General features: G+C 37.2%; 1 protein-coding gene across 1 annotated transcript in view; it reads right to left on the bottom strand.

The window, feature by feature from the left end:
• Positions 1 to 2,226: 2,226 nt before the first annotated feature.
• Positions 2,227 to 20,588, bottom strand: part of ZNF804B (zinc finger protein 804B) — a 583,715-nt gene continuing 565,353 nt past the window's right edge. The window contains exons 3-4 of the mRNA XM_004381504.1: positions 11,047 to 11,177; positions 2,227 to 5,731 (exon numbers count right to left, since the gene is read on the bottom strand). Of these exons, the coding sequence (XP_004381561.1) occupies positions 2,227 to 5,731; positions 11,047 to 11,177 (3,636 nt within the window). The remainder of the gene's footprint in view (positions 5,732 to 11,046; positions 11,178 to 20,588) is intronic.

Below are 20,588 nucleotides of genomic sequence, written 5' to 3'. Positions count from 1 at the left end.
CACCATCCCTTCTCTTTCTCTCGCTCTCTGTTACGATGCCCTTTCCTACCGTTTAGCAGATATTAAGTATTCAACCTTTTAACTTTATTTGCCTCATCTGTAAAGAGGAGTGATAATATTGATCTCAGAAGATTGTTGTGAACATTCAAGGAGATAATGTGGACCAAGTCCTTTATCTGACTCCACCTGAGACACAATAAGCCTTCAGTAAATACAGCTGTCTTCTTTGGCCAAAGCCAAACGAGAGGTTCTAGTGGTAGAGGAGTTTGCATTGTCCTCTACACAGTGATGGGTGACTGATTACCTCCATTCCTGTTCAGTTTGATTTTCTCTGAAACCCATGTTTATGGGAAATGTGCTGTTACATAAGTTTTTCTTTCACTTTAAGGATATAAAATAACAATCCTAACTGGAGAGTTATTCACAAATATAGTCATGCATGACGTAACTTCCGTTCAGGCAACGTCCGACTGCATATGCGTCTGTGGTCCCGCAACGCTACAAAGAGTTCAGAAAGCCTGATCAGGGAACAGGATGTAGTGGATGCGCCAGATGTAGCAAACAGTGACTACAACAGCTTCCCACTTGCAACACGTGTATCTCATGTCTCTTGTATAAAGCAATTGCACTGCCAGGTGTATAATGGTGCAGTACTTGTATAACTATAATACATATGTCGTGAGAGTCATGATAAATGCCTATGTTATTGGCTTATGTATGTATTGTACTTTCTATCATTATTTTAATGTGAACTTTCCCTACTAAAAAACAGTTTGCCCTATAACAGTGTATGCTTTGACTCGTAGGCAGCAGCACCCAATCTCGTGTATTGTGCGACTCTTGAGTGTCCTAGCATTATCTCTGTTTAATTTTCTTTTGTAAATATTACCGTGAAGTGCATCATGGCTCTCAAACACAGCAAAACCAGTGCTAGTGATGATAGCAGCAGCAAGAGGCAAAGGAGAAGTATCAATTTGGAAGTGAAACAAAAGGTTATTAAACAACACAAAGGCGGAAAATCAATGACATTTTGCTCTCGACTTAGGTATGTCTGCACATTCAGATCACATAACGTCCTATTTCACAGAACATATTGTGGACATAAAGTGACTCATGACTGCAGATGTAAGATACACAGATTCTGTGGTCCATAAAACTTTTTGAATGAATGTTTGAAATAATTTGCAAAATGATATGAATAGTGATTTTATTCATCATTATTCATTGTGTTTTATAAATACCTAATACCATTGAGTAAAACACACCAAATAGTTTATAAGATTTTCTAAACAAACTTCATATAAAAATACTGACATTTTCAAACCTTTTACCTCTATGCTTATACATTTATTGACTGAACACATTAAGATTTCTAAATAGAAGGGTAAAGAAAACTTAGCTTGACCAGTAGATTCAAAATGTTATTCTGAGCATATTTTATTTTTATTTTGCATTATTAAATACCATTTGGTATGTTTTCTTATACAAAAAATAAAGATTCTCAATTTTAGGTGATGAGGATTCTTAGAATTATAAAATTACCTGATGCAGTTGTGTGAAATTAGGTAACCTGATATTTCACAGAAACTCAAAGATGCAATCTGTGTGAAGTTTTTTTTTTTAATTGAAGTGTGGTTTTCAACCTGAATTAATCAGAAAATTTCTTATCATTCTCTTATTTCCTATGAAAATATAACAGCAGGTTACATTAATTGAAGATTTAGTCAATAACTACCCATTGGTATTATTTTAAATAACTGATTCATTTCACTGAACTTTTATTATTATATGACAAATAAAACCAAATGTGCATTCATTCATCCATTCACTCAACAAACACCTGAAACAAAGGGTATTATATCCCATTTGATTAATGATAATTAATTAATTAATTAATTAATATTAATGATCTGCCTGAATGTTTTCTGCTGTCATTTTATAACATTATATGAGAGCTCATCCAAAACAGTTCTTTAAACACTTTTCCCTCTACCCACCCAAAACATAATTTTAAATCTGCCCTATTATTTTTGCAAGTTAAAATAAATTCTTATAATGCTTTTGTTTCAGTTTTGGCAATTCAGTTCATATTTTTATATTGGTCACAGACTGAATTGGCACCAATATTTTAAACCTTATAATTATCAGATATGTGATCTTAAACATATCATTTTGTAGGTAGTGGCAATAGGTTTTATTTATTCACAACAAGGGCTTTAACACCTATTAGTTCAAGTGAGCTGACACATTTAAGCCCTCTTTCACTCCATTTATCTGTTGCATCTGGCTGGGGAAAGAATGATGGCAAAGATCTTGACCTTGGAACACTGGCTGGATTAAAGGATTCAAGTGGATGATAGAAGTTGTGGCTGGATTCAAGTGAGGGCCGAACAATGCAGGGATAAATGTCGCAGGGGGCAGGGGCTGAAGTGTTATGTGGGAAGGATGGAAGGGGGTAGCAGTGACTAAATGCAGGGGATGACCTGCTAAGAAAGTGGGATGTGCAGGGATGACAGCTGGAGTCAGAGGTGAAAATGTGATGGGAGTAAAATGTGGTTGTGGAAGAGAATGCAGATGAGCTATAGGTAGGTGATTGCTATGGGAATGTAGGGAAGCAGAAACAGCAAAATGTTGCAGGAATGTGTGGTGGATGGTGGTTATAGAAGTGTGCTGGTGAACTGGAACTGTCTGTACAGCTGAGGCCGGAGAGAAGGCAGCCGGCCCCGCAACAGGCAAAACCCGAAGATGCTTTGATAGGAGCTGTTTCTGCATATGCTGTTGGGCTTGTAGCTGAAGAAGCTTATATTTATCAATTTCATCAGGAGAAAACGTTACGGGCTGTTGAATTAAAGGGGGAGAAATGGATTTATGATATACTTCTAATCCATCTTCTACGTTGTCATGCTTCTGCATAGTTTTGTCATAGTAAGAGTTTATATTCCTCTCTACATGATTCATATGCATGCTTACATCCTGTAGTTCTAGATTTCTTTGGTCCTCTTTGGCCTCTGTTGAATTAGTAACACCAGTATATCTGTTAGATGGTAAAGCACCAGGGAAATCATTTGGTGCTGGGTCACAGCTTTGAATAAAAGGTTGGACTTCACTAATTAAAGGTTGTGATTGTTCTTTTGTTGTTGGGTTCTTTATATTTGGTGACTGAGACTCAGCTACTACCTGAATTATACCTTGAGAAAGATGGTTATCACAATGAGTGTCTGTGAAAACAGCAGAATTACTTGTCTGTGAATTTTTTACTGTGTCTTTCTCAGTAGTCCTTAGAACTGTACCGCCTTTATCATTTCCTTTTTTACTTAAGTTCTGCATTTCTTCAGACAGAGGCAATGCTGGTCTGGTACAGCCTGGTGTAGCAAATTTAATTGTGCATTGAATTTGCGAATGGGCCTCTGATTCATTTTTACAGCTGTTTGACGAGACCTCAGAATTTGTTGCTTGTTTCTGACACTTCTTGCTTTGCACTCTTTCTAAAAGGCTTTTGGCTGTCAGGGGGGTTCTCTGTCTTCCTGTCATGCTCCACTCTGTGGTTTTCCACTCTGTAGTTTCTGAAGGGCCGCTGGAACAGTTTCTTAGAAGGCAGCTGATATTCCCCGAGTTGCACTGCATGGGTTTTACTTTTCCCAGATCACAAATGTGAGCACTGTCCAAAGACTCACGACTTATTTCATTTGTATTTAGGTGATAAATTTTCTCTCTTGAGTAAGAGCCCAATTTGCTGTGCCAAAGTCCCTGGCAGTTAGGTGGTATTTCACTTCCAGCATAGGAAGTTTGTGAGCTAGAATCACAATGGATGACTCTCCTGAATTTTGGCCCCGGGAATTGTTGATTTTTGCTCAGTTTATACCGTTCTCTGCAGTGACCATCTCTATGTTTCGAGTATTTTTCGTTTTTAAATGATTCCCACGATTGGCAGTTTCTCTGTCTCTGTGTTTCAGCCTGCAGGCAGTCACTCTTCACTATCTCATCAGATAAGGAGAGGCAGTTGTGCTTTCTGCGTTTCCGTTTGTGCCTTTCAGCTGGGTTGTGTTCTCTTTTACAAAAGTAGAACAAATTCCCTCTATTGAAAATCGTACTGAAGTCCTTCCCATGCTCACTGTGGCCCCCTACTGCATAACGACTAGAATCCCAGTTGAACTGGTGTCCATCTTCACATTCTGAATGAGCATCACAGGGAATCAGTTTATGCTTCTTTTTAGTCCTAGCCGCGTAGGGAGTGAAAGATAGACCCTCATTTACATTATTTAGAACTACCCTTTGGCAGCTTTGCCAATGGACCCTTGAAGATGTCTTAGATTCTTTATCACTATTCTTATTTTCTACACAATCCTTTAGAGAGATCTCAAAGTAAGCAGGCACTTTAGGATTTTTCATATCCAAATCATTTGCACTAAAACTGTGTTTATCCATATTTGGCTCAGAATCATTGTAGTCCAAATTGTATTTTCTCTGGACATTTTCCCAATCTGGATTAATTTTAATCATCTTTGGTTTTAGAGATTGATCATCTTCTTGGATCACTTTTTGTTGATCTTTGATTAAACCTGAGGATCGGCTCTCTATTTTAGTCTTCCTTTTACACGATTTCTTGCCCAATTCGGTTTTTAAGTCTTCTGGATCATGGCCATCCTTAGTGTTCCGAGAAAGCTTAAAATCAAAATATAATGGGTTGCAGCCATAAGAGATACAGGGTTGTGTTTTCGTAAAGAGCAAAAGTTCTGTAGGCCATTGGAGAGTGGTATGGCCATCCTTGCTTTGTACATGAAGGAAAGGCAATGGTTTAGATTTCACATCGTGGAGACATGTTTCTCTTACGACCCTTTTCACATTTTTGCTAACTCTTCCTGTTTCATCTAAAGATTTCTCTCTGTTCTGTATTCTGGGGTTGGGATTCATATACACTGTGTTGCTTTGTTCACTTGGCTCTGGTGGAGGAAACTCATCCAAACATTCAAATATCCTGGAGTTACTGTGCTTGTAAATGTTTGGTGGGCAGGAGGAAGCGTTTGCTTGGCATGGGTGATTCATGTGGTTTTGTGAAGCATTCTTCAATGTATTTTGAGTTTCTTTTTCTCTCCTGGAAGGTGTAAAATCCACATCTGAAAGAGGAATGTTAGATTTAGCGAATGAAGCATGAATGCCAATTGAATCTTTTAGCATCTCATCAATAGAGTCGTTTTTGTCTTGCACAGTATTAGAGCTTATGCAGCCGGTATTGTGTAAAACACTTCCCAGGTGCCTTGGTGAAATGTTTGCATCTTTTTCCTTAGTGAGGTGTGTATCCTCGTTCGCAAATGTACAGCACTTACATTTCTCTGCAGTTTGGTTTGTTTTATAAATGGGTGACTTGTTACAATCATGTGTTTCTTCTGGATTCTCACTGAAAACCGATGCTGAAGATTCTAATTTTAGATGCACTTTTTTAGAAAAAGAGAACGATACTCCTGTCCTGTGACTAACATTGCTGGGATCCGGAGATGTTTGTGGAATCCGATTTCCAAACAAGTAATGTCTGTCTGTCAGCAACTGGTGTCTGTTTGGCATGGTGAACCGCTGTTTATCAGAAATACTTCTGAGAAGACTTTTTCCTTTAAGGAGAAGAGCACTCTTCATGCAGGATGCCTTTCCGCCATTCTTAACTGGGAAAATTCCTTGCTGGAGTTGCTTTTCTATAGTTACCCTGGGAGCTTTGTATGCTGGTCCATTTCCAGAAACACTGTAAATACAACAAATATTTAAATGATTAAGAAATTAGGTTTGAAATCTTACATATGTGTGAATATTTCATACTGTTTCTATGATGGGTTATGCTGCTATTATGAATTATATCTACTGTAATATAGGCATTTTATTGTGCTTATACAGCTCGGTGTGTCTGTTTCATAGTGGTTATTTCTAAAATGAATGATTTAAGTGCAGCCTTTTGAAATTAGACAAACATATAGCAGTTGAATTTCTTATGATAATGCTGCAAAAGAAAACACAGTACTGCATTTACATCACAATATATGTCCTCCAGAGCCTATCAGTTCTTTAGAATACATATTTAACACTATTTCACAAAGAGTTTTCACATCATTGCCTTTACATCAAATAAGAAACTAAATGGAATTGAAAGGTACTTCCAAAGTACAGAAACATACAAAAAAAAGTTAATTAAAGAGTAAGTTCTAGCAGTTTATAATTTTTGTTTCTTCGGTTTTAAAATTGTCTCATGTTTGTTTCCTTTGGGAACTGGGTGGTCGGTTCTTTCTTTGTGACCTGTCATTAACTTGACTGTAATTATAATAAATACATAATAAAATAACACACGTTTACAAGCCATCTCAATAGCTTCAATGTTTTTGAAATCTTTTGTTTCTTACTCACCAAGATATTTTCTTTTTACCTTTTGTGCGTGTGTCTTAATCTTTTAGCAGCTTTTTAAAGATTACTGAGCTTTACTAGTAATTCAAGCAGAAAACTGAAAATGCCAACACATATAAGAGATAAAATTCTTCAGATTAAAATTATATCGCCCTTTACTGTTTTACCTATAACAGCTCTAATACAAAAAGAGGCTTCATTAGGGTAAAGGCAATACAAATCATATCATTTATTCAATTGCTTGTTTGTTTTGAGTTGGCTTTTCTTTTCTTTTCTCCTGTGCTTGGATATATGATGTTTGTTTGCATTTTCTATTTATGATATTTTTTTGCCGTGATCCAGTCACATATTGCTTGAGTACAAAATAGTCTCAAACACTTGAGGTCACCGTGAATTGGAATTGACTCAATGGCAACTGGTTATAATACTAAAAGGACTGATACCTTTTCCACATGGAGCTTAAATACTAATGGAGAAGGGGTGCTTTCTGAACCATAGTCTGACAAATTATTTGCCATCACTTATGACTATTTGGTCAATTGCATAGAACTCCAGAGTCACTTTGTTTTTGTCCACCAAATTTAATGAACTTTGGTTTATTGTCTTTATACGTTGAATATTGCAGAGACACATTTCATTAGCTTCCTTTTATTTGTTTTTAGAAACAAATCTGCTTGTTTGCTTATATAATTTTGTGAATTTTTCCTTTACAGTAATATATAAAGGAAATACACACATGCACCTACATATATGTAACATATTTTCGGAACAGAACTACAGGTTTATTTATTTTGGTTAATTTTTACCAGTACTTTTTAACCACTTTCAGTTTAGCTCTTTCTTCAGCTCAGATGCATTTTCTTCTATGAGTTTGCAGATTATTACTTCTTCCATATCCTAAATTTCTTGTACCGGAATTTATATGTTAAACTTATTGACATTTCTGAATATATCTTTTAAATCTTATGATTTATCTTAGTAATCCAGTGTCTTTTAGTCTTTTGCTATAGTTCAGGGAGTTCTTATATTTAATTTCTATTTTACTGATTCAGTTTTTTATAATATTGAATCTGTGTACTATGCCCATATGAAGTTTAATTTATAATAATTTTAGTCACCATTTAATCTTTAATGATTTCAGATTGTCGCCTCTTCAGGAACTAGTTAATGGCTGCAGCTTTTGAAATATAGCATTCCCTTGAATCTTGTGGAAAGCTAAATACATAAATTTTCTAAAACTGTATTTTGTTCCTTACAGTAACTATTTCATAATGAGAACTTTCTTTTGATTCTCATTCATGACATTAATTTTTTTTTTTTTGGAACCATCTTTTCATGCCTTTAGAGAGGAGCTTTTAGGCATATTCAATATAAGGTGTGGGGAGGAACGCTCTAAGATAGTGTATGGGTTACTGAATATTTCTTTCATGCATAAAGAAAAATAGGAGCATAGAAGTTTAATATCACTACAATGTCATTGGCCATTGAGAACTCCTGCAGCTTGGGGATGGAAAGATGAGGTCCTCAAACATCTGCAGCACTGAACTTTGACTCAGTGACAAAGATATTCTTTTCCATATTTGTAGCCACATTTAGGATTATGCAGGAGCCATCCCTCTGTTCCCGGTATTCTGTGGTTGTCCTACATTTTGTGATGTGATATAATTATCCTGTGTGTTGTAAATACTAACTTCTGTGATATTAATAGGATCCCTAGTGGCACAGCAGTTAAGAGCTCGGCTGCTAACTAAAAGGTCAGCAGATCAAATCCACCAGCCTCTCCTTGGAAACTATATGGGGCAGCTCTACTCTGTCCTATAGGGTTGCTATGAGTTGGAGTCAACTCAATGGCAACAGGTTTTGGTTTATGATGTTAATGAGGCAGGACACAATCTACAGGATTAGGATGTATCTTGAATCAATCTCTTTTGAGATATAAAACAGAGAAGTGAGAGAGTGGAGAGGGACCTCATTACCACCAAGAAAGAGCAGCCAGGTGCAGAGTGTGTCCTTTGGACCTGGTATCCCTGCACTGAGAAGCTCCTAGACCCAGGGGAAGACTGATGCCAAGATAATGGAGATTTCCAAAGAATACCAGGCGCACAGATGTAGAAAGGAGACAAGGACCTTCCTTCAGAGCAGACAGAGAGAGAAAGCCTTCCCCTAAAGCTGGTGCCCTGAATTCAGATTTGTAGCCGCCTAAACTGTAAGAGAATAAATTTCTGTTTGTTAAAGCCATCCACTTATGGTATTTCTGTGACAACAGCACTAGATAACTAAGACAGTGTAATTTCCTAGTATCCCATTTATCCAGCTCATATAAGAAACTTCATAATGTTACGATCAGTGGTCCTAAAATTTTTTAATTTAGAAAAATATCCATATCAAGATGTACTATACAGCTAGACTGATACATATTAGGAGAAATTTATATACAGGGTGAATCTCTCCCGTATAATAACTGGTCTTGCTGAGGGGCTAGTTAGGGTTGAACTACCCCTTAGTTAGGTAGTTCAGTCTAAGTTGACTGCCCATTGTAAGATCCATTACCAGTTATTGGCCATCATATTTTTCATCAGTTTTATTCAGTAAATTTACCACCAGTCAATTTACCTCCCTTTTCTATAGGATCAGAGAAAAATCTTCTTGTTATGTGGGTCATCCTAGTCAGAATCCTTTCAAGGATAATGGACAAAGAGAGGTCCAGGATGGGGGAACTACAGATGATCCTTTTTTTCATTTTATTTCTTATTTTCATTTGTCAATTGTAAATGGCTGCCAAAATAAAAATCTTCCAAAATAAAAATCTTTAATGATTCTATTAAGTGACTTCCCTTAGATCATGAAGCTGACTAAGTGGAGAGAGCAACTGACTGGGGGGAGGGGGGGGCGGGTAGGGGAGGTGGTAAGGAATAGAGGAGAATGAAATGGTTTTCCTAGTTCCAAATTCTGTATCTGGAAAGCTGGACACATGTCTTTTTTCTCTCACATGGATAGACTGGGACCTAGAGAACCTGTTTGTTCTACAGCGTATGCCAACCCAGATATGGTTGGTTTACGTTTTTTTGGTTAATTAGGTTTTCAGAGAGACAGCCAGGCCTTAATAGAGTTAATCTCATAATTTGTAGACTAACTTAGAACTTTTAAACAATTCATCAGCATCACCAAGGTTCTTCTGATGCTTTGTCTGTTTTTCCCAAAGGAAAATATGGAATGAATGAGTAGAAATGTGTGACAACTCTCATAATAACAAAATAACCAAAATTATGTTTAGGGCTACTCCAGTTTTCTGTGGGGTAGCCTTAAAGGTCCTATATAAAGGGTGTGTTTTTATAGTGGGACTTGCCTCTTTTTTTTTTTTAATACTCTGATTTATTGTACTTTACTTTATAATTAATCACCCTGGAATTGACATCTTCCCTATGTTCCCAAATGCTGCTCTAACAATCCTAGGGGTTTTCTTTATAAGTCCTATTTTGACAAAGACTGACTAATATCTTATTGATAATATATTCAAATAACATATTGTAAGTTCCTCATTGTGTTGGCTGGTAAAAAGCTCAGTACCGAAAATGTGTTCTGCTTCTATGATTGTGTAGTAGTTCAGAGCATGCATTTTTGCATCTTTATTTTCTCTTTATATTAAAAATAAACAAGGAATATAGTACAATTATCTTTCATGTATTTTATAAGTTAATTAAATTATTCTAAGACGGAGGTACAAATACATGAATGTATGCACACTGAATCCTAACTGTATTTTTATTCATAATTGATCCCAAAAAATTATTTCCTTGGAATCAAATTTTAGGTCTAATATTTTGTGGTGATATAATTGAGCCATTCATTCCTAAGTTTATTGTATATTGTTTTTCATTTAAACAATAGAGGTTTAAATCCTGGCACAGAGCTATAAATTTCACAATTCACCAGGTGGCTGTCAACTACATTAATTAGCTACGTTAGTATTCCACATTAAGATTCATATGAACACAATGCACAGTCTGCAAACTTAATTGAATTCCAGGTAACAATCTCCTCACTTTGAAACACTGAGCAGTTCCAACCTAATGTGAAACTGCTATTTTTCAGCTACAAGAATGTATTAGTGTAATGCTTGTTATAATTATCAACTTAAACAGCAGTGTGTGGTAAATTTAACTGCATTAATTACATCTTGTTTGTTATCAGACAACAATAATGTCATTTATTCTAGAGTCAAATGTGCACAAGGGAATGTACAAAAGATTTATTTTACCCCCCAAAAAGGCATTGTTATTCTGACTTGTAAGATTACTACAAAATTTAAAATAAATTACTAAGGAACTTTATCTGTCCATTTAAATCAATTGAATAGGATAAATGTTAGTATTTTAGAATCATTCTTAGACCGTTTCATTAAAGAACACATTAAATTAACATTATTGGGAAGGAAAAAAAAATCAGATACAAAAGTAATTAATTTCTAAAACAAAAAGTAATTAATTTCTAAACCTTTATTAGGAACGCTTGCCCTCAGATATATCTGTTAATTATAATTCATCTATATAGTTACAGTGAACAGAGTCAATTTATCATTGAAATTTTCCCAGAGGTTGGAGAGAGTTTTGAACCGTCACATACACCTCTAATTCTTACCATTTCACATACACCTCTAATTCTTACCATTCAGACTGCTGCCTTAACTCAGCCAGCTGATGGAGACGTTTAAGTGCTTTTTCTTGTTTCTTTTCATCTTTCCATGACTTAGATGCTACGTTTCGAGCAAATTCCCGTTGCTTTAATTCTTTCAGTCTCTGTTGGAAAGAAGAAAAACAGAAAAGATACTGTAAATAACTAGCATATTCTTTTCCATCTGAAAGAGCCCTTATTGAACTTTGACCTGGGTGCAGAGGTGACATTCTGGATAAGGAGAGAAAAACCATCTTCTCCATCAATGCCGTTCTCTGCTACAAGACAAATATAGTAGATAAATGTAGTTGTTAACTAGATTATTTATCAAAGCCTGTCACAGTCACTGCAGAAGTATGGCACAATGCTGGGCCTTAGTCCTTGTGGGACCACACTGGCTATACAACTTAATCATCTGTGTGCCCGTGGAAACCCAAGTGGGAAAAATGTGCACTATATGAGTGGGTATGATGGGATAGGAGATTGTAGGATGCACTTTTCTGCACTCACTAGCCCCAGCCTTCTCATCTGTAAAATATAATTACTCATATTCATGAAATATACTTGGTTTACATGAGCTTGTTTCAGTAAAGAGCATCTGTAATTGTGGAAGATTTAGTTCAAAACTCTACACATGATTCTTAATTCGCTATCCTGGCAAAGATATTTATCAAATGCAGATTTCTCTCGTATTCAGAAATATAAAAGTGGATCAGGGGTTTAAGCACAGTTTTATGACTGGGCCTTGCTTGATTTAAATTAACCTACCACTTCTCTTAATTAAACTTTTCTCTAAAACAATTGACTTACAAACAGATCAGATGCTGCTCATTACCTGTTTGGATTTCTACTTCAGAGTCTGCCATTACGCACACCTAATGATATTGAACAAACTGAGAAAAAGGCCACAGTCAAATGAGCATCTTGCAGTTTGAGGCTTAATCCTAAACTGAGAGTACATTTGAAGATTAGCCTCTCTTAACCCATACATACAAAGTGATTTAAAATTGTCTTAAATCTGAATCAGTTCAAATTTGTTTTTATTTCTCTAAGTCAAGTATAAAAGATATTTCCCAAGTATAGCTAAAACCCCAGCTGTCAAGTGAGGTAATAATGCTGTAGCCAGCTATTTCCCACTGGTACAGCAAGGACCAGAACCTTTAATGATCATTAGCTTCTTTCTTGAAACAGAACATGCTCATGGGAGATGGTGACCAGGTAACTGTATCTCAGCTAAGTAACCGAAGACAAGAGAGACGAGAGACCAGCCTTACATAAGGAAAATATCCTGAGCACAAAAAAATAAGAGTTTTGCAGAACTAGAAACAGCCATAGGGAGAACGATGGAGTCTACCTGAATTTCATTTGTGACAACTATTTTAGATTCTTCTCAAAAACAGAAAATTTCAAGAAATAAAATTATGGCTTATGTTATCAGAAAAAAAAAAAAAAAAGGATTAATAGGTCCCTAGAGTTGGAACCCTGCTGGCACAGTGGTTAAGAGCTACGGCTGCTACCAGAAGGTCGGCAGTTCGAATCCACCAGTCACTCCTTGGAAACTCTATGGGGCAATTCTACTCTGATACACATGAGTTGGAATCCACTTGATGGCAACGGGTTTTATTTTTAGAGCTGATAAACAGGTAGTCCAAGCAAGCCTTAAAGGATGGCTGTTGCCAGGAGACAGGAAGAGAGGCTTAAAAAATTCCCATTCCTACTTATCTTCCTACTCACACTTCCTTTGCTACCATAAGCATAATACTCAAGTATTTGGAGTGAAGGCTGTTTTATGGGCAAAGACCTTTTGACAGCTGGCCTACCCAAGAATCCATGTAAAATGCAATTCAACTATGTCAAGGAGAGATGGCTTCTTTGGAGAACCGGAGATGGTTTTTTACTCTCAGTTACTGCTGAACAAAAACAACTCTATATTATATTTATTTAGTTTAGTATTACTAGCTTATATAGGAGCCCTGCTGGTAGAGTAGTTACAGCAGGTGGCTGCTAACCAAAAGGTCAGCAGTTCAAACCCACCAGCCACTCCTCGGGAGAAAGATGCGGCAGTCTGCTTCCGTAGAGATTTACGTAGAGATTTACAGCCCTGGTAACCCTGTGGGGTCACTATGAGTCAGAATCAACTTGACAGCAGTGGGTTTGGTGGCACAGTTGTTAAGCGCTCAGCTGTTAACCAAAAGGTCAATGATTTGAACCCACCAGCCACTCCACGGGAGAAAGATGTGATAGTCTCCTTCTGTAAAGATTACAGCCTTGGAAACCCTATAGGGCAGTTCTTCTGTGTCCTATAGGGTTAGAAACAACTCGATGGGTATGTATGAGTAGCATATGAAGACTGAATAACCAAATTAAATGTAAATGGTCTAAATATACAAATCAGAAAGCAGAGTATCACTTTAGATAAAAAAGCAATATGCAACTCTATGTTGCCTACAAAACCAGTGGGCTAAAAGAAAAGGATGTGAAAAGATATGCTATGCTAACACCAGACAAAAGGAAAGCAGAGTATCACTTCAGATAAAAAAGCAATATGCATCTCTATGTTACCTACAAAACCAATGGGCTAAAAGAAAAGGATGTGAAAAGATATGCCATGCTAACACCAGACAAAAGAAAGCTGGAGAGGCTATATTGCTATAAGAGAAAGTTGATTTTAAAGCAAAGTTATATTACTAGGAATAAGGAAGGTTATTTCATAATGATAATGGGGTCAACTAATCAAGATAGCATAACAGTCTTAAAGTTAATCTACCTAATAACAGAGCTTTGCGTAAGAAAATATACAAAGCAAAAGCTGATAAAACTGCAAAGAGAAGAATTCCACAATTAGAAGATTTAAAACTGCAAGGAAAAAAATTCCACAATTAGAAGATTTCAGTGCCCCTCCAGCACAAATACAAATTGCAGCTTGCATAATCCTGGAAAAAGTTACAGAGAAAGATTCAGATTAACATCAAGGTGATCATGCCTGTTAATACAAGACCCTTCTAAGAGTAGGTTTAGCTAATGAAAAGAGGACTGTTTGCCACTGGACAGAAAGGGAGATTTCCAGGAACCTACATACTCGCTTTTGCCGGCCTTATGTTTTAGCTTGGGTTTTCCCAAGTTTCAACGTTTCTTCCCCTGTTCTGATAAGAAACAATTTATTTAAACAATAACACATACCATAATTGTCAGTAATCTTTCTCATTTAAAAGAAAAAGTAAACATTTTGGGGGCAAAATGTTATTTGAAGAAATGTAGGGGGATCAGCTGTCATCAACAATATCTGATGGCAAACATATGTGAGAAATAATTGCTACATTCTATGCAAGGTGCACGGAGCAGACATTTCCTGTCCCTCCTGCAGTGTCAGATCACCTTTTACCTCACTCTCAAGCAGAATCTGAAGCATAAGAAGACTTCTCCTGGTTCTCCTGTTCCAGGCTCAGTCTTAGTCCCTGTGCACCTATGCCTCACATGTTGGACATTCTCAACACCCTTCCCCACTTCTCTCAGTTGTAAATGACTTCTTGTACTTGGTTCAAAGATGAAAGTGAAGGAAGAGAGGGTTTCCTGGCCCCTTCTTAAGTGGCACACAACCTCTGACTTGCACTCATGCAGGGTCCAGAGTATACAAGAGTTTCCCTTGGTTCTCCTCCTTCACTCTTAAACTTCGGCAGGCTTCTCCTGTCTGTACCACAGAGAGTGTCTTTTTCAGGTCTCCTGCTCTGCTCAGAATCTTTCTCATGAGCATTCAGTGAAGACCCACAGAAAGTTGGTGGGTAGGTGCAGACATGCCTTGTGACGGGTTCTTCTATACCAGTCTGCAACTGACCTTTATAATATTTGTTAGTTTTAGATATTTTCTTCTTACCATTTCTACTTCAGCTACCTTCTCTTCCCACTGCTCTACAAAGATGAAATAATGGTGTGTGCCATTTCTCCTTGGGATGGCTTGTGATCCCTTAGATTTTATTTCATTTTGTTATTTTCAACTTCATCTTCCTGAGCAGATTCACAAAATACTGATTTTGTAGACCATCTGGCTTATTCTTGTTGTAATGGGAGAAGACATTTTATTGTGACTCTCTACATCCTGAGTAGAAAACTCAACTTACGTATTTGAAGTTTCCTTCTTTGTTTATGCATCTGTGGTTTTCCCGTTTATTCTTGGACTCTCCAAAACAATGTATTGACAAAAAATTTAAAAATTTTTACCCGGCCTTATTAAGTGTTTGTGGTAGAAGGGTTTCTGTGTTAATTTGGTCTGCCATGTTTTCCTAAACTAGGTGGTAATAAGGAAGGAATCTACATTGTTAATACCATCTAGAAAGGCCTTTATGCAATATGCAAGGTTTTAAAATTTTTCATTTCTGTACTGATTCCAGTGATTTCTCATTCAATGAACTCTCAATTAAAGTTAATCAGAAATACAAACACATACGCATGTATCACAAATGTATTTAGAGGATTAAATCTGAAAGTAATCTAAAGATACTACACAGTTAAATGTATTTTGAGCATTTATATATTAGAATATTTCATAATCACCTTAAGTAATAAGGGCCTCGTGTAGAATACCTTGAGGAATTAAACCACAGGCTGTCCTTTTCTCTATAGAGCTGTCAAAGTCACTGTATAGCCTACTTTTTTAACTATAAGGGAAATTATATATTATTATTTGTACTTATTTTTTAAATTGCATAAAAGAAACTTTCTCAAATTTGATCTAAGGTGACATCTTGAAATTGCTTGCCTTTGGTATATATGATGAGAAAGAGAATACTTGTAAATTGGTCCATAGAGTTATAGTTTGCCATTACTTGATTAGAATCTGACTAACTGGTGAATTAAACACTAGGATGATAAGGTTTAGAGATAGTAGTGAGTTTAGGGAAATTTAAATGAGGAATAAGTATATTAGCATTCTACTTAGGGTTGAATTTCCTTCCTCATAGTGTTGGGAAGAATATAGTTTTATTTTTTATAACCCCCCTTCATATATTAATCTTACTAGTCTTTATATAACCACCTCTGTAACATAGAGAGTACAGATTCATTGATTATGGACCTCTCAATGGGTGTGAAAACCAAAAGAAATTAATGTGATATCACATTCAGTTTTATGTGAAAAACATCCTGATGTTTGCTAGAGCTATACATATACATAATTGTGCAGAGGTATTTCTTTATCTCTGCTTCTACATAATTCTTAAGGTACAAATAATAAATATAATTTAGTGAATTCTCCCAGGAATTTTATTTTGTCTGAAGCTAGAGAAAATATATTTGTATAGGGCATATTTCCCAAAATGATACAATTCAGATAACTTGACATACAGATTAAAGTTCCAACTTTTTTGTATCCTGAGCCAAGTCTCTATTCAGAAACCGTTTCAGCAGTGACTCATTTAATAGGATGATAAGACTGCCTTCACTATCAAAATGAAAAAAACAAAAAAATCGGAGCTGAATTTTCTTACTAAAAATTAACAGTTTGGTAAATGCTATTCACAAAGCTAAGACAATCCAATATTTATGTACTGTCTTCTTTAATGCTCAATAGTATCAATATGGAGACCTTGTGGAGCAGTGGTTAAGAGCTCCACTGCTAACCAGAAGTTCATCATTTCAAATCCAGTAGCCGCTCCTTGTAAACCCTATGTGGCAGACCTTCTCTGTCCTATAGGGTAGCTGTGAGTTGGAATCAACTTGATGGCAACACGTTTTAGTAGCAGTATGTTGGAAAAGGAAATCTCGTAATCTTTCTAACTTCAGATTCCTAAACTAGCTCAGAGTTCATACCTAAATGCAGATGTATAATTCATAAATTGCTAGGATGATAGTCAGTTGCTCATCAGTAGAGGCTCAGAGTAAACAAGTTAGAGCAGATAAGAGGCGCAGCACTTACCAATAGAGAGCACAGGACAGTGTCTGATTTCCAGAGGTGCTTGGATGGGAGGCAACACAGTGTAGTGGTTAAGAGAGCATTCTGAAATCAGGCAGGTCTGAGTTTTTATCTTGTCTCTGTTACTCAATCTCTCATAACTTCAGTTACACGTTTGTAACCTGGCCAAAACTATCAGTGTCTACCTTGTATATTTCTTGGGGTTGTAATTTCAGTCAGGAAAGGAAAAGCACATAGCAGAGTCTGGTATATAACTTTGCTCAATAAGCATGAACTGTTACCATGAACTGTTTACCTTTTAGAGGTAAAGAATGGTCAGATTTTATGGGATTTGGAGCACAAGATAAGCAAGGAGCCCTTGATTTAACTGACATTGGGGAGCCATTAAAGGTATTTTATTCACATTCTTGTTGAAAGGTGAATGTTTGAGTGATTTTTATCTGCACAGTTGTATAAGACTAGTAGGTTTAGTCTTTTCTAAAGGAGAAGACAGAAAAGGAAGTATCCTGGGATTATTCTCAATGTTGGCACATTTAGATTAGAGTGCAAGAATTTAAGGTTATCTATAGTCTATTTTGTAGACAGTATTATTGCACTATAAATTTTGTATAAGAAATGGTCTTTCTTGCCTGGAATAATTTATAATGTTTAATTGAAACATTTGTAATATCTGAACGTCTCAGTTCATATGTTACTATTGACGAGAATTATAAACTGTGGATTAAAACGATTTGTTGTCAGACTTTTTTTGATAAATAGTGTTTGAATTTTGCCATTAGCTATTAATGCTGTCCAAAATGGATCTCAACTAGAAAGAGGGTAGAAGACTGAACATCTAGTATTTTCTAGAATAAAATACGAAAATATAGGGATTTGAAGCAGGAGAGAATCTATTTCATGTCCTTATATAGATATATGTTTTTAAATAAGTTAAAAAGAAATGGCAGAACAGATGGTCTTCATGGTCCTGGAAAGAAGATACCTGGCATGATCTTTATCCAGATAAAAAGCAATGTAATAAAGAACTGATGTAAATGTCAAGTTAAAGAAAGAAAAGATAGTCCTCACATATCTTCTTTAGTGTTATATAGTGGTTTGTAGTCTCTCTCAGAAACAAGTAAAATAAAGGCTTATTTAGAGATATATTTTCCAAAATACATTCACAAAATAATTGGAATGTATTTTTTTTCCTCAGTTTATTTTAAAAAGCATAAAACGAAGCAATCTTTATTTTTCTACCTGCCAACAAGGAAGCTTAGCATACACTTTGCAAATGGAATTCAACTGTGAATAAATACATGAAGAAGCAAATTGATCAGGTCAGTAAGTCTCTATGTGTTTGGAATAGCAATACTCCCAGTATTATTGCTTACCAGTCTGAACATGCATGTGAACATCTGCCCACTCCAGTAGTCACTCTCCGTTCAGCTTCACTGAAGCAGAACGCACATGTGAAGTGAATTTACTCAAGTGTATCTGTTTTTTTCCTCTCTTCAATAGAATAACTCCTTCCATCTCTGCACTTTTCATCTATAGATCCCAGAGCACTTTGCAGGCATTAATGTTTTTCTTCACAGCAGAGCAAAACCTCAATGCAAAAGGTTGAAATTATTAACCTCACTTTAGAGATAAAGGAACAAACATATAGAAGCTTAAATGAGTTGATACAAATGACAGCCCAAGGAGAAAACTGCAACTTGAAAACAGAATGTCTAATTTTCATAAGAGTGAGAAAATGACAGCCCAAGGAAAAAACTGCAACTTGAAAACAGAATGTCTAATTTTCATAAGAGTGAGAAAAATCTGAAGATTTATGTAACATTCTAGACATTTGTTATCATTTTGTTTTGTGAATTTAAAAGTCTGTCCAGTTATGAAATTTTGCTCACTGTTTGAAAAGTCTTCCATCAAAATTGGAAGATCCACTGCCCATCTGTCATTTTGTCATACTGTGGTGTCTTGTGTGTTACTGTGATGCTGGAAGCTATGCCACCAGTATTTCAAATACCAGCAGAGTCACATATAGTGGGCAGATTTTAGTGGAGCTTCCAGACTAAGACAGACTAGGAGGAATTGCCTAGTGATCTACTTCTGAAAATTAAACAATGAAAACCTTATGGATTACACGAGATGGGGCCAAGATGGCAGAGTAGTCAGATACTTCCGGTTGACCCTCTTACAACAAAGACCCAAAAAAACACATGAATCGATTATATATGGCAATCTGGGAGCCCTGAACATCAAAGGCAGAGTTGAAGAACCAGACTGAGTGGCAGGGGGAGGGAGAAACAGTTCGGAAGCAGCGGTGCTCGGGAGGCGCGTTTTCCACACCAGGAGAAACCCAGCACCAGAGAGTCTACACAGTCGCCCATAAGCAGTGAGAAGCAGCCCTCGATAGATGAAAGATAAGTACTTGTGTACGGCCTACGGTGTGGATCAAAAACACCCCCCTTAGGGAAAAACCTCTCTTCCATTTACCTCCCCAGTCCCTGTTCTGCCCTGGGTCCCAGACCAGCTTCAGCAATTGCTGAGTCCCCTGGGCCGGAAGTAGGATACGTCACACACCCATAGTCATTCTCCCTGCCTTGGAAAGTGAACAAGTTAATAAATGGGAAAAAATAAACTGCCAGCTCCCCTAAGCCAGGAACCCAGGATAGGCACAGCTCCTTTGCCTAGGCACAGACATGAGGGATCCACGGACTTTGAGTGCCCTTCCCGCTGCATAGACTTGTGTGCGCCCATTTCAACAGTGTAGGCCCTCATTACCACAGTGCAACAGGGTATATACCAGAAGTCTAACTTCAACTGTTTCAGCTGTGAAGTGGCAGGTTCTTGACATTTGACACTGCTCTGCCTGTTAAGCAGGGTCTTCACCTACCCATATCAGGGGCCTGAGGACTGGTGGCTCCACCCATGCCACCTAGCCACCTGCGAAAGGGGCCCATGAATAAGAGGTGCCCCTTAGTCCTTACAGCCAACAGCATTAGGTGCTCATAGTCCAGCTAAAAAATCCACCCCCTTATGCGATCTAGGGAATAGGGATACACCTTCTTCCTGGACACTCAGAGGTGGCCGTCAGTCGCCTGCGTTGCTCAGAGTGTCCCCCTGCTGCAGCCAGATGCCTACACCAATCACTCTTGCCTGTCTAGGACTGTAAGTGAAAGCCAACACCACACACTTGGTGGCTATCTACCTAGGCACCTGAGCTGAATCCATACAGGAGGAGTAGGCAGACTCCTGAGCTCACATACCTAGTAACAGCTTTAACCACCTGGAGACAGGACATGAGAGCTTCAAAGGTGCCAATAATCAAACTAGCTCATCTGAGGAGCTTATTTGGGCATATCAAAACAAAACAAGAAGCGAGTTCCAGCAAAATGGTGCTCTAGGCAGAAGCACTATGCCATCCTTCCACAGCAAAGATCCGAAAAACAAAGCTGAACAGAGAATGCAACAATCCTGAAACCCTGAAACATCAAATGAAGAGATAAAGAACTCAGCCAAGCACCAAATGGAGTGAGAAAACTGACAGAATGGAGAGCGAGGAGAGATTCATGCAGAGGTCCCCTACCAGCTAACGCAGCGCGGATCCACCATCTTGGACTCTTTTCGGAGACCAGCAAACGGGGGT

The sequence above is a fragment of the Trichechus manatus genome, unplaced genomic scaffold (genome assembly GCF_000243295.1).
Source record: "Trichechus manatus latirostris isolate Lorelei unplaced genomic scaffold, TriManLat1.0 scaffold00085, whole genome shotgun sequence".
NCBI classification, from domain to species: domain Eukaryota; kingdom Metazoa; phylum Chordata; class Mammalia; order Sirenia; family Trichechidae; genus Trichechus; species Trichechus manatus.
This window is presented reverse-complemented; position numbering and strand designations above follow the sequence as displayed.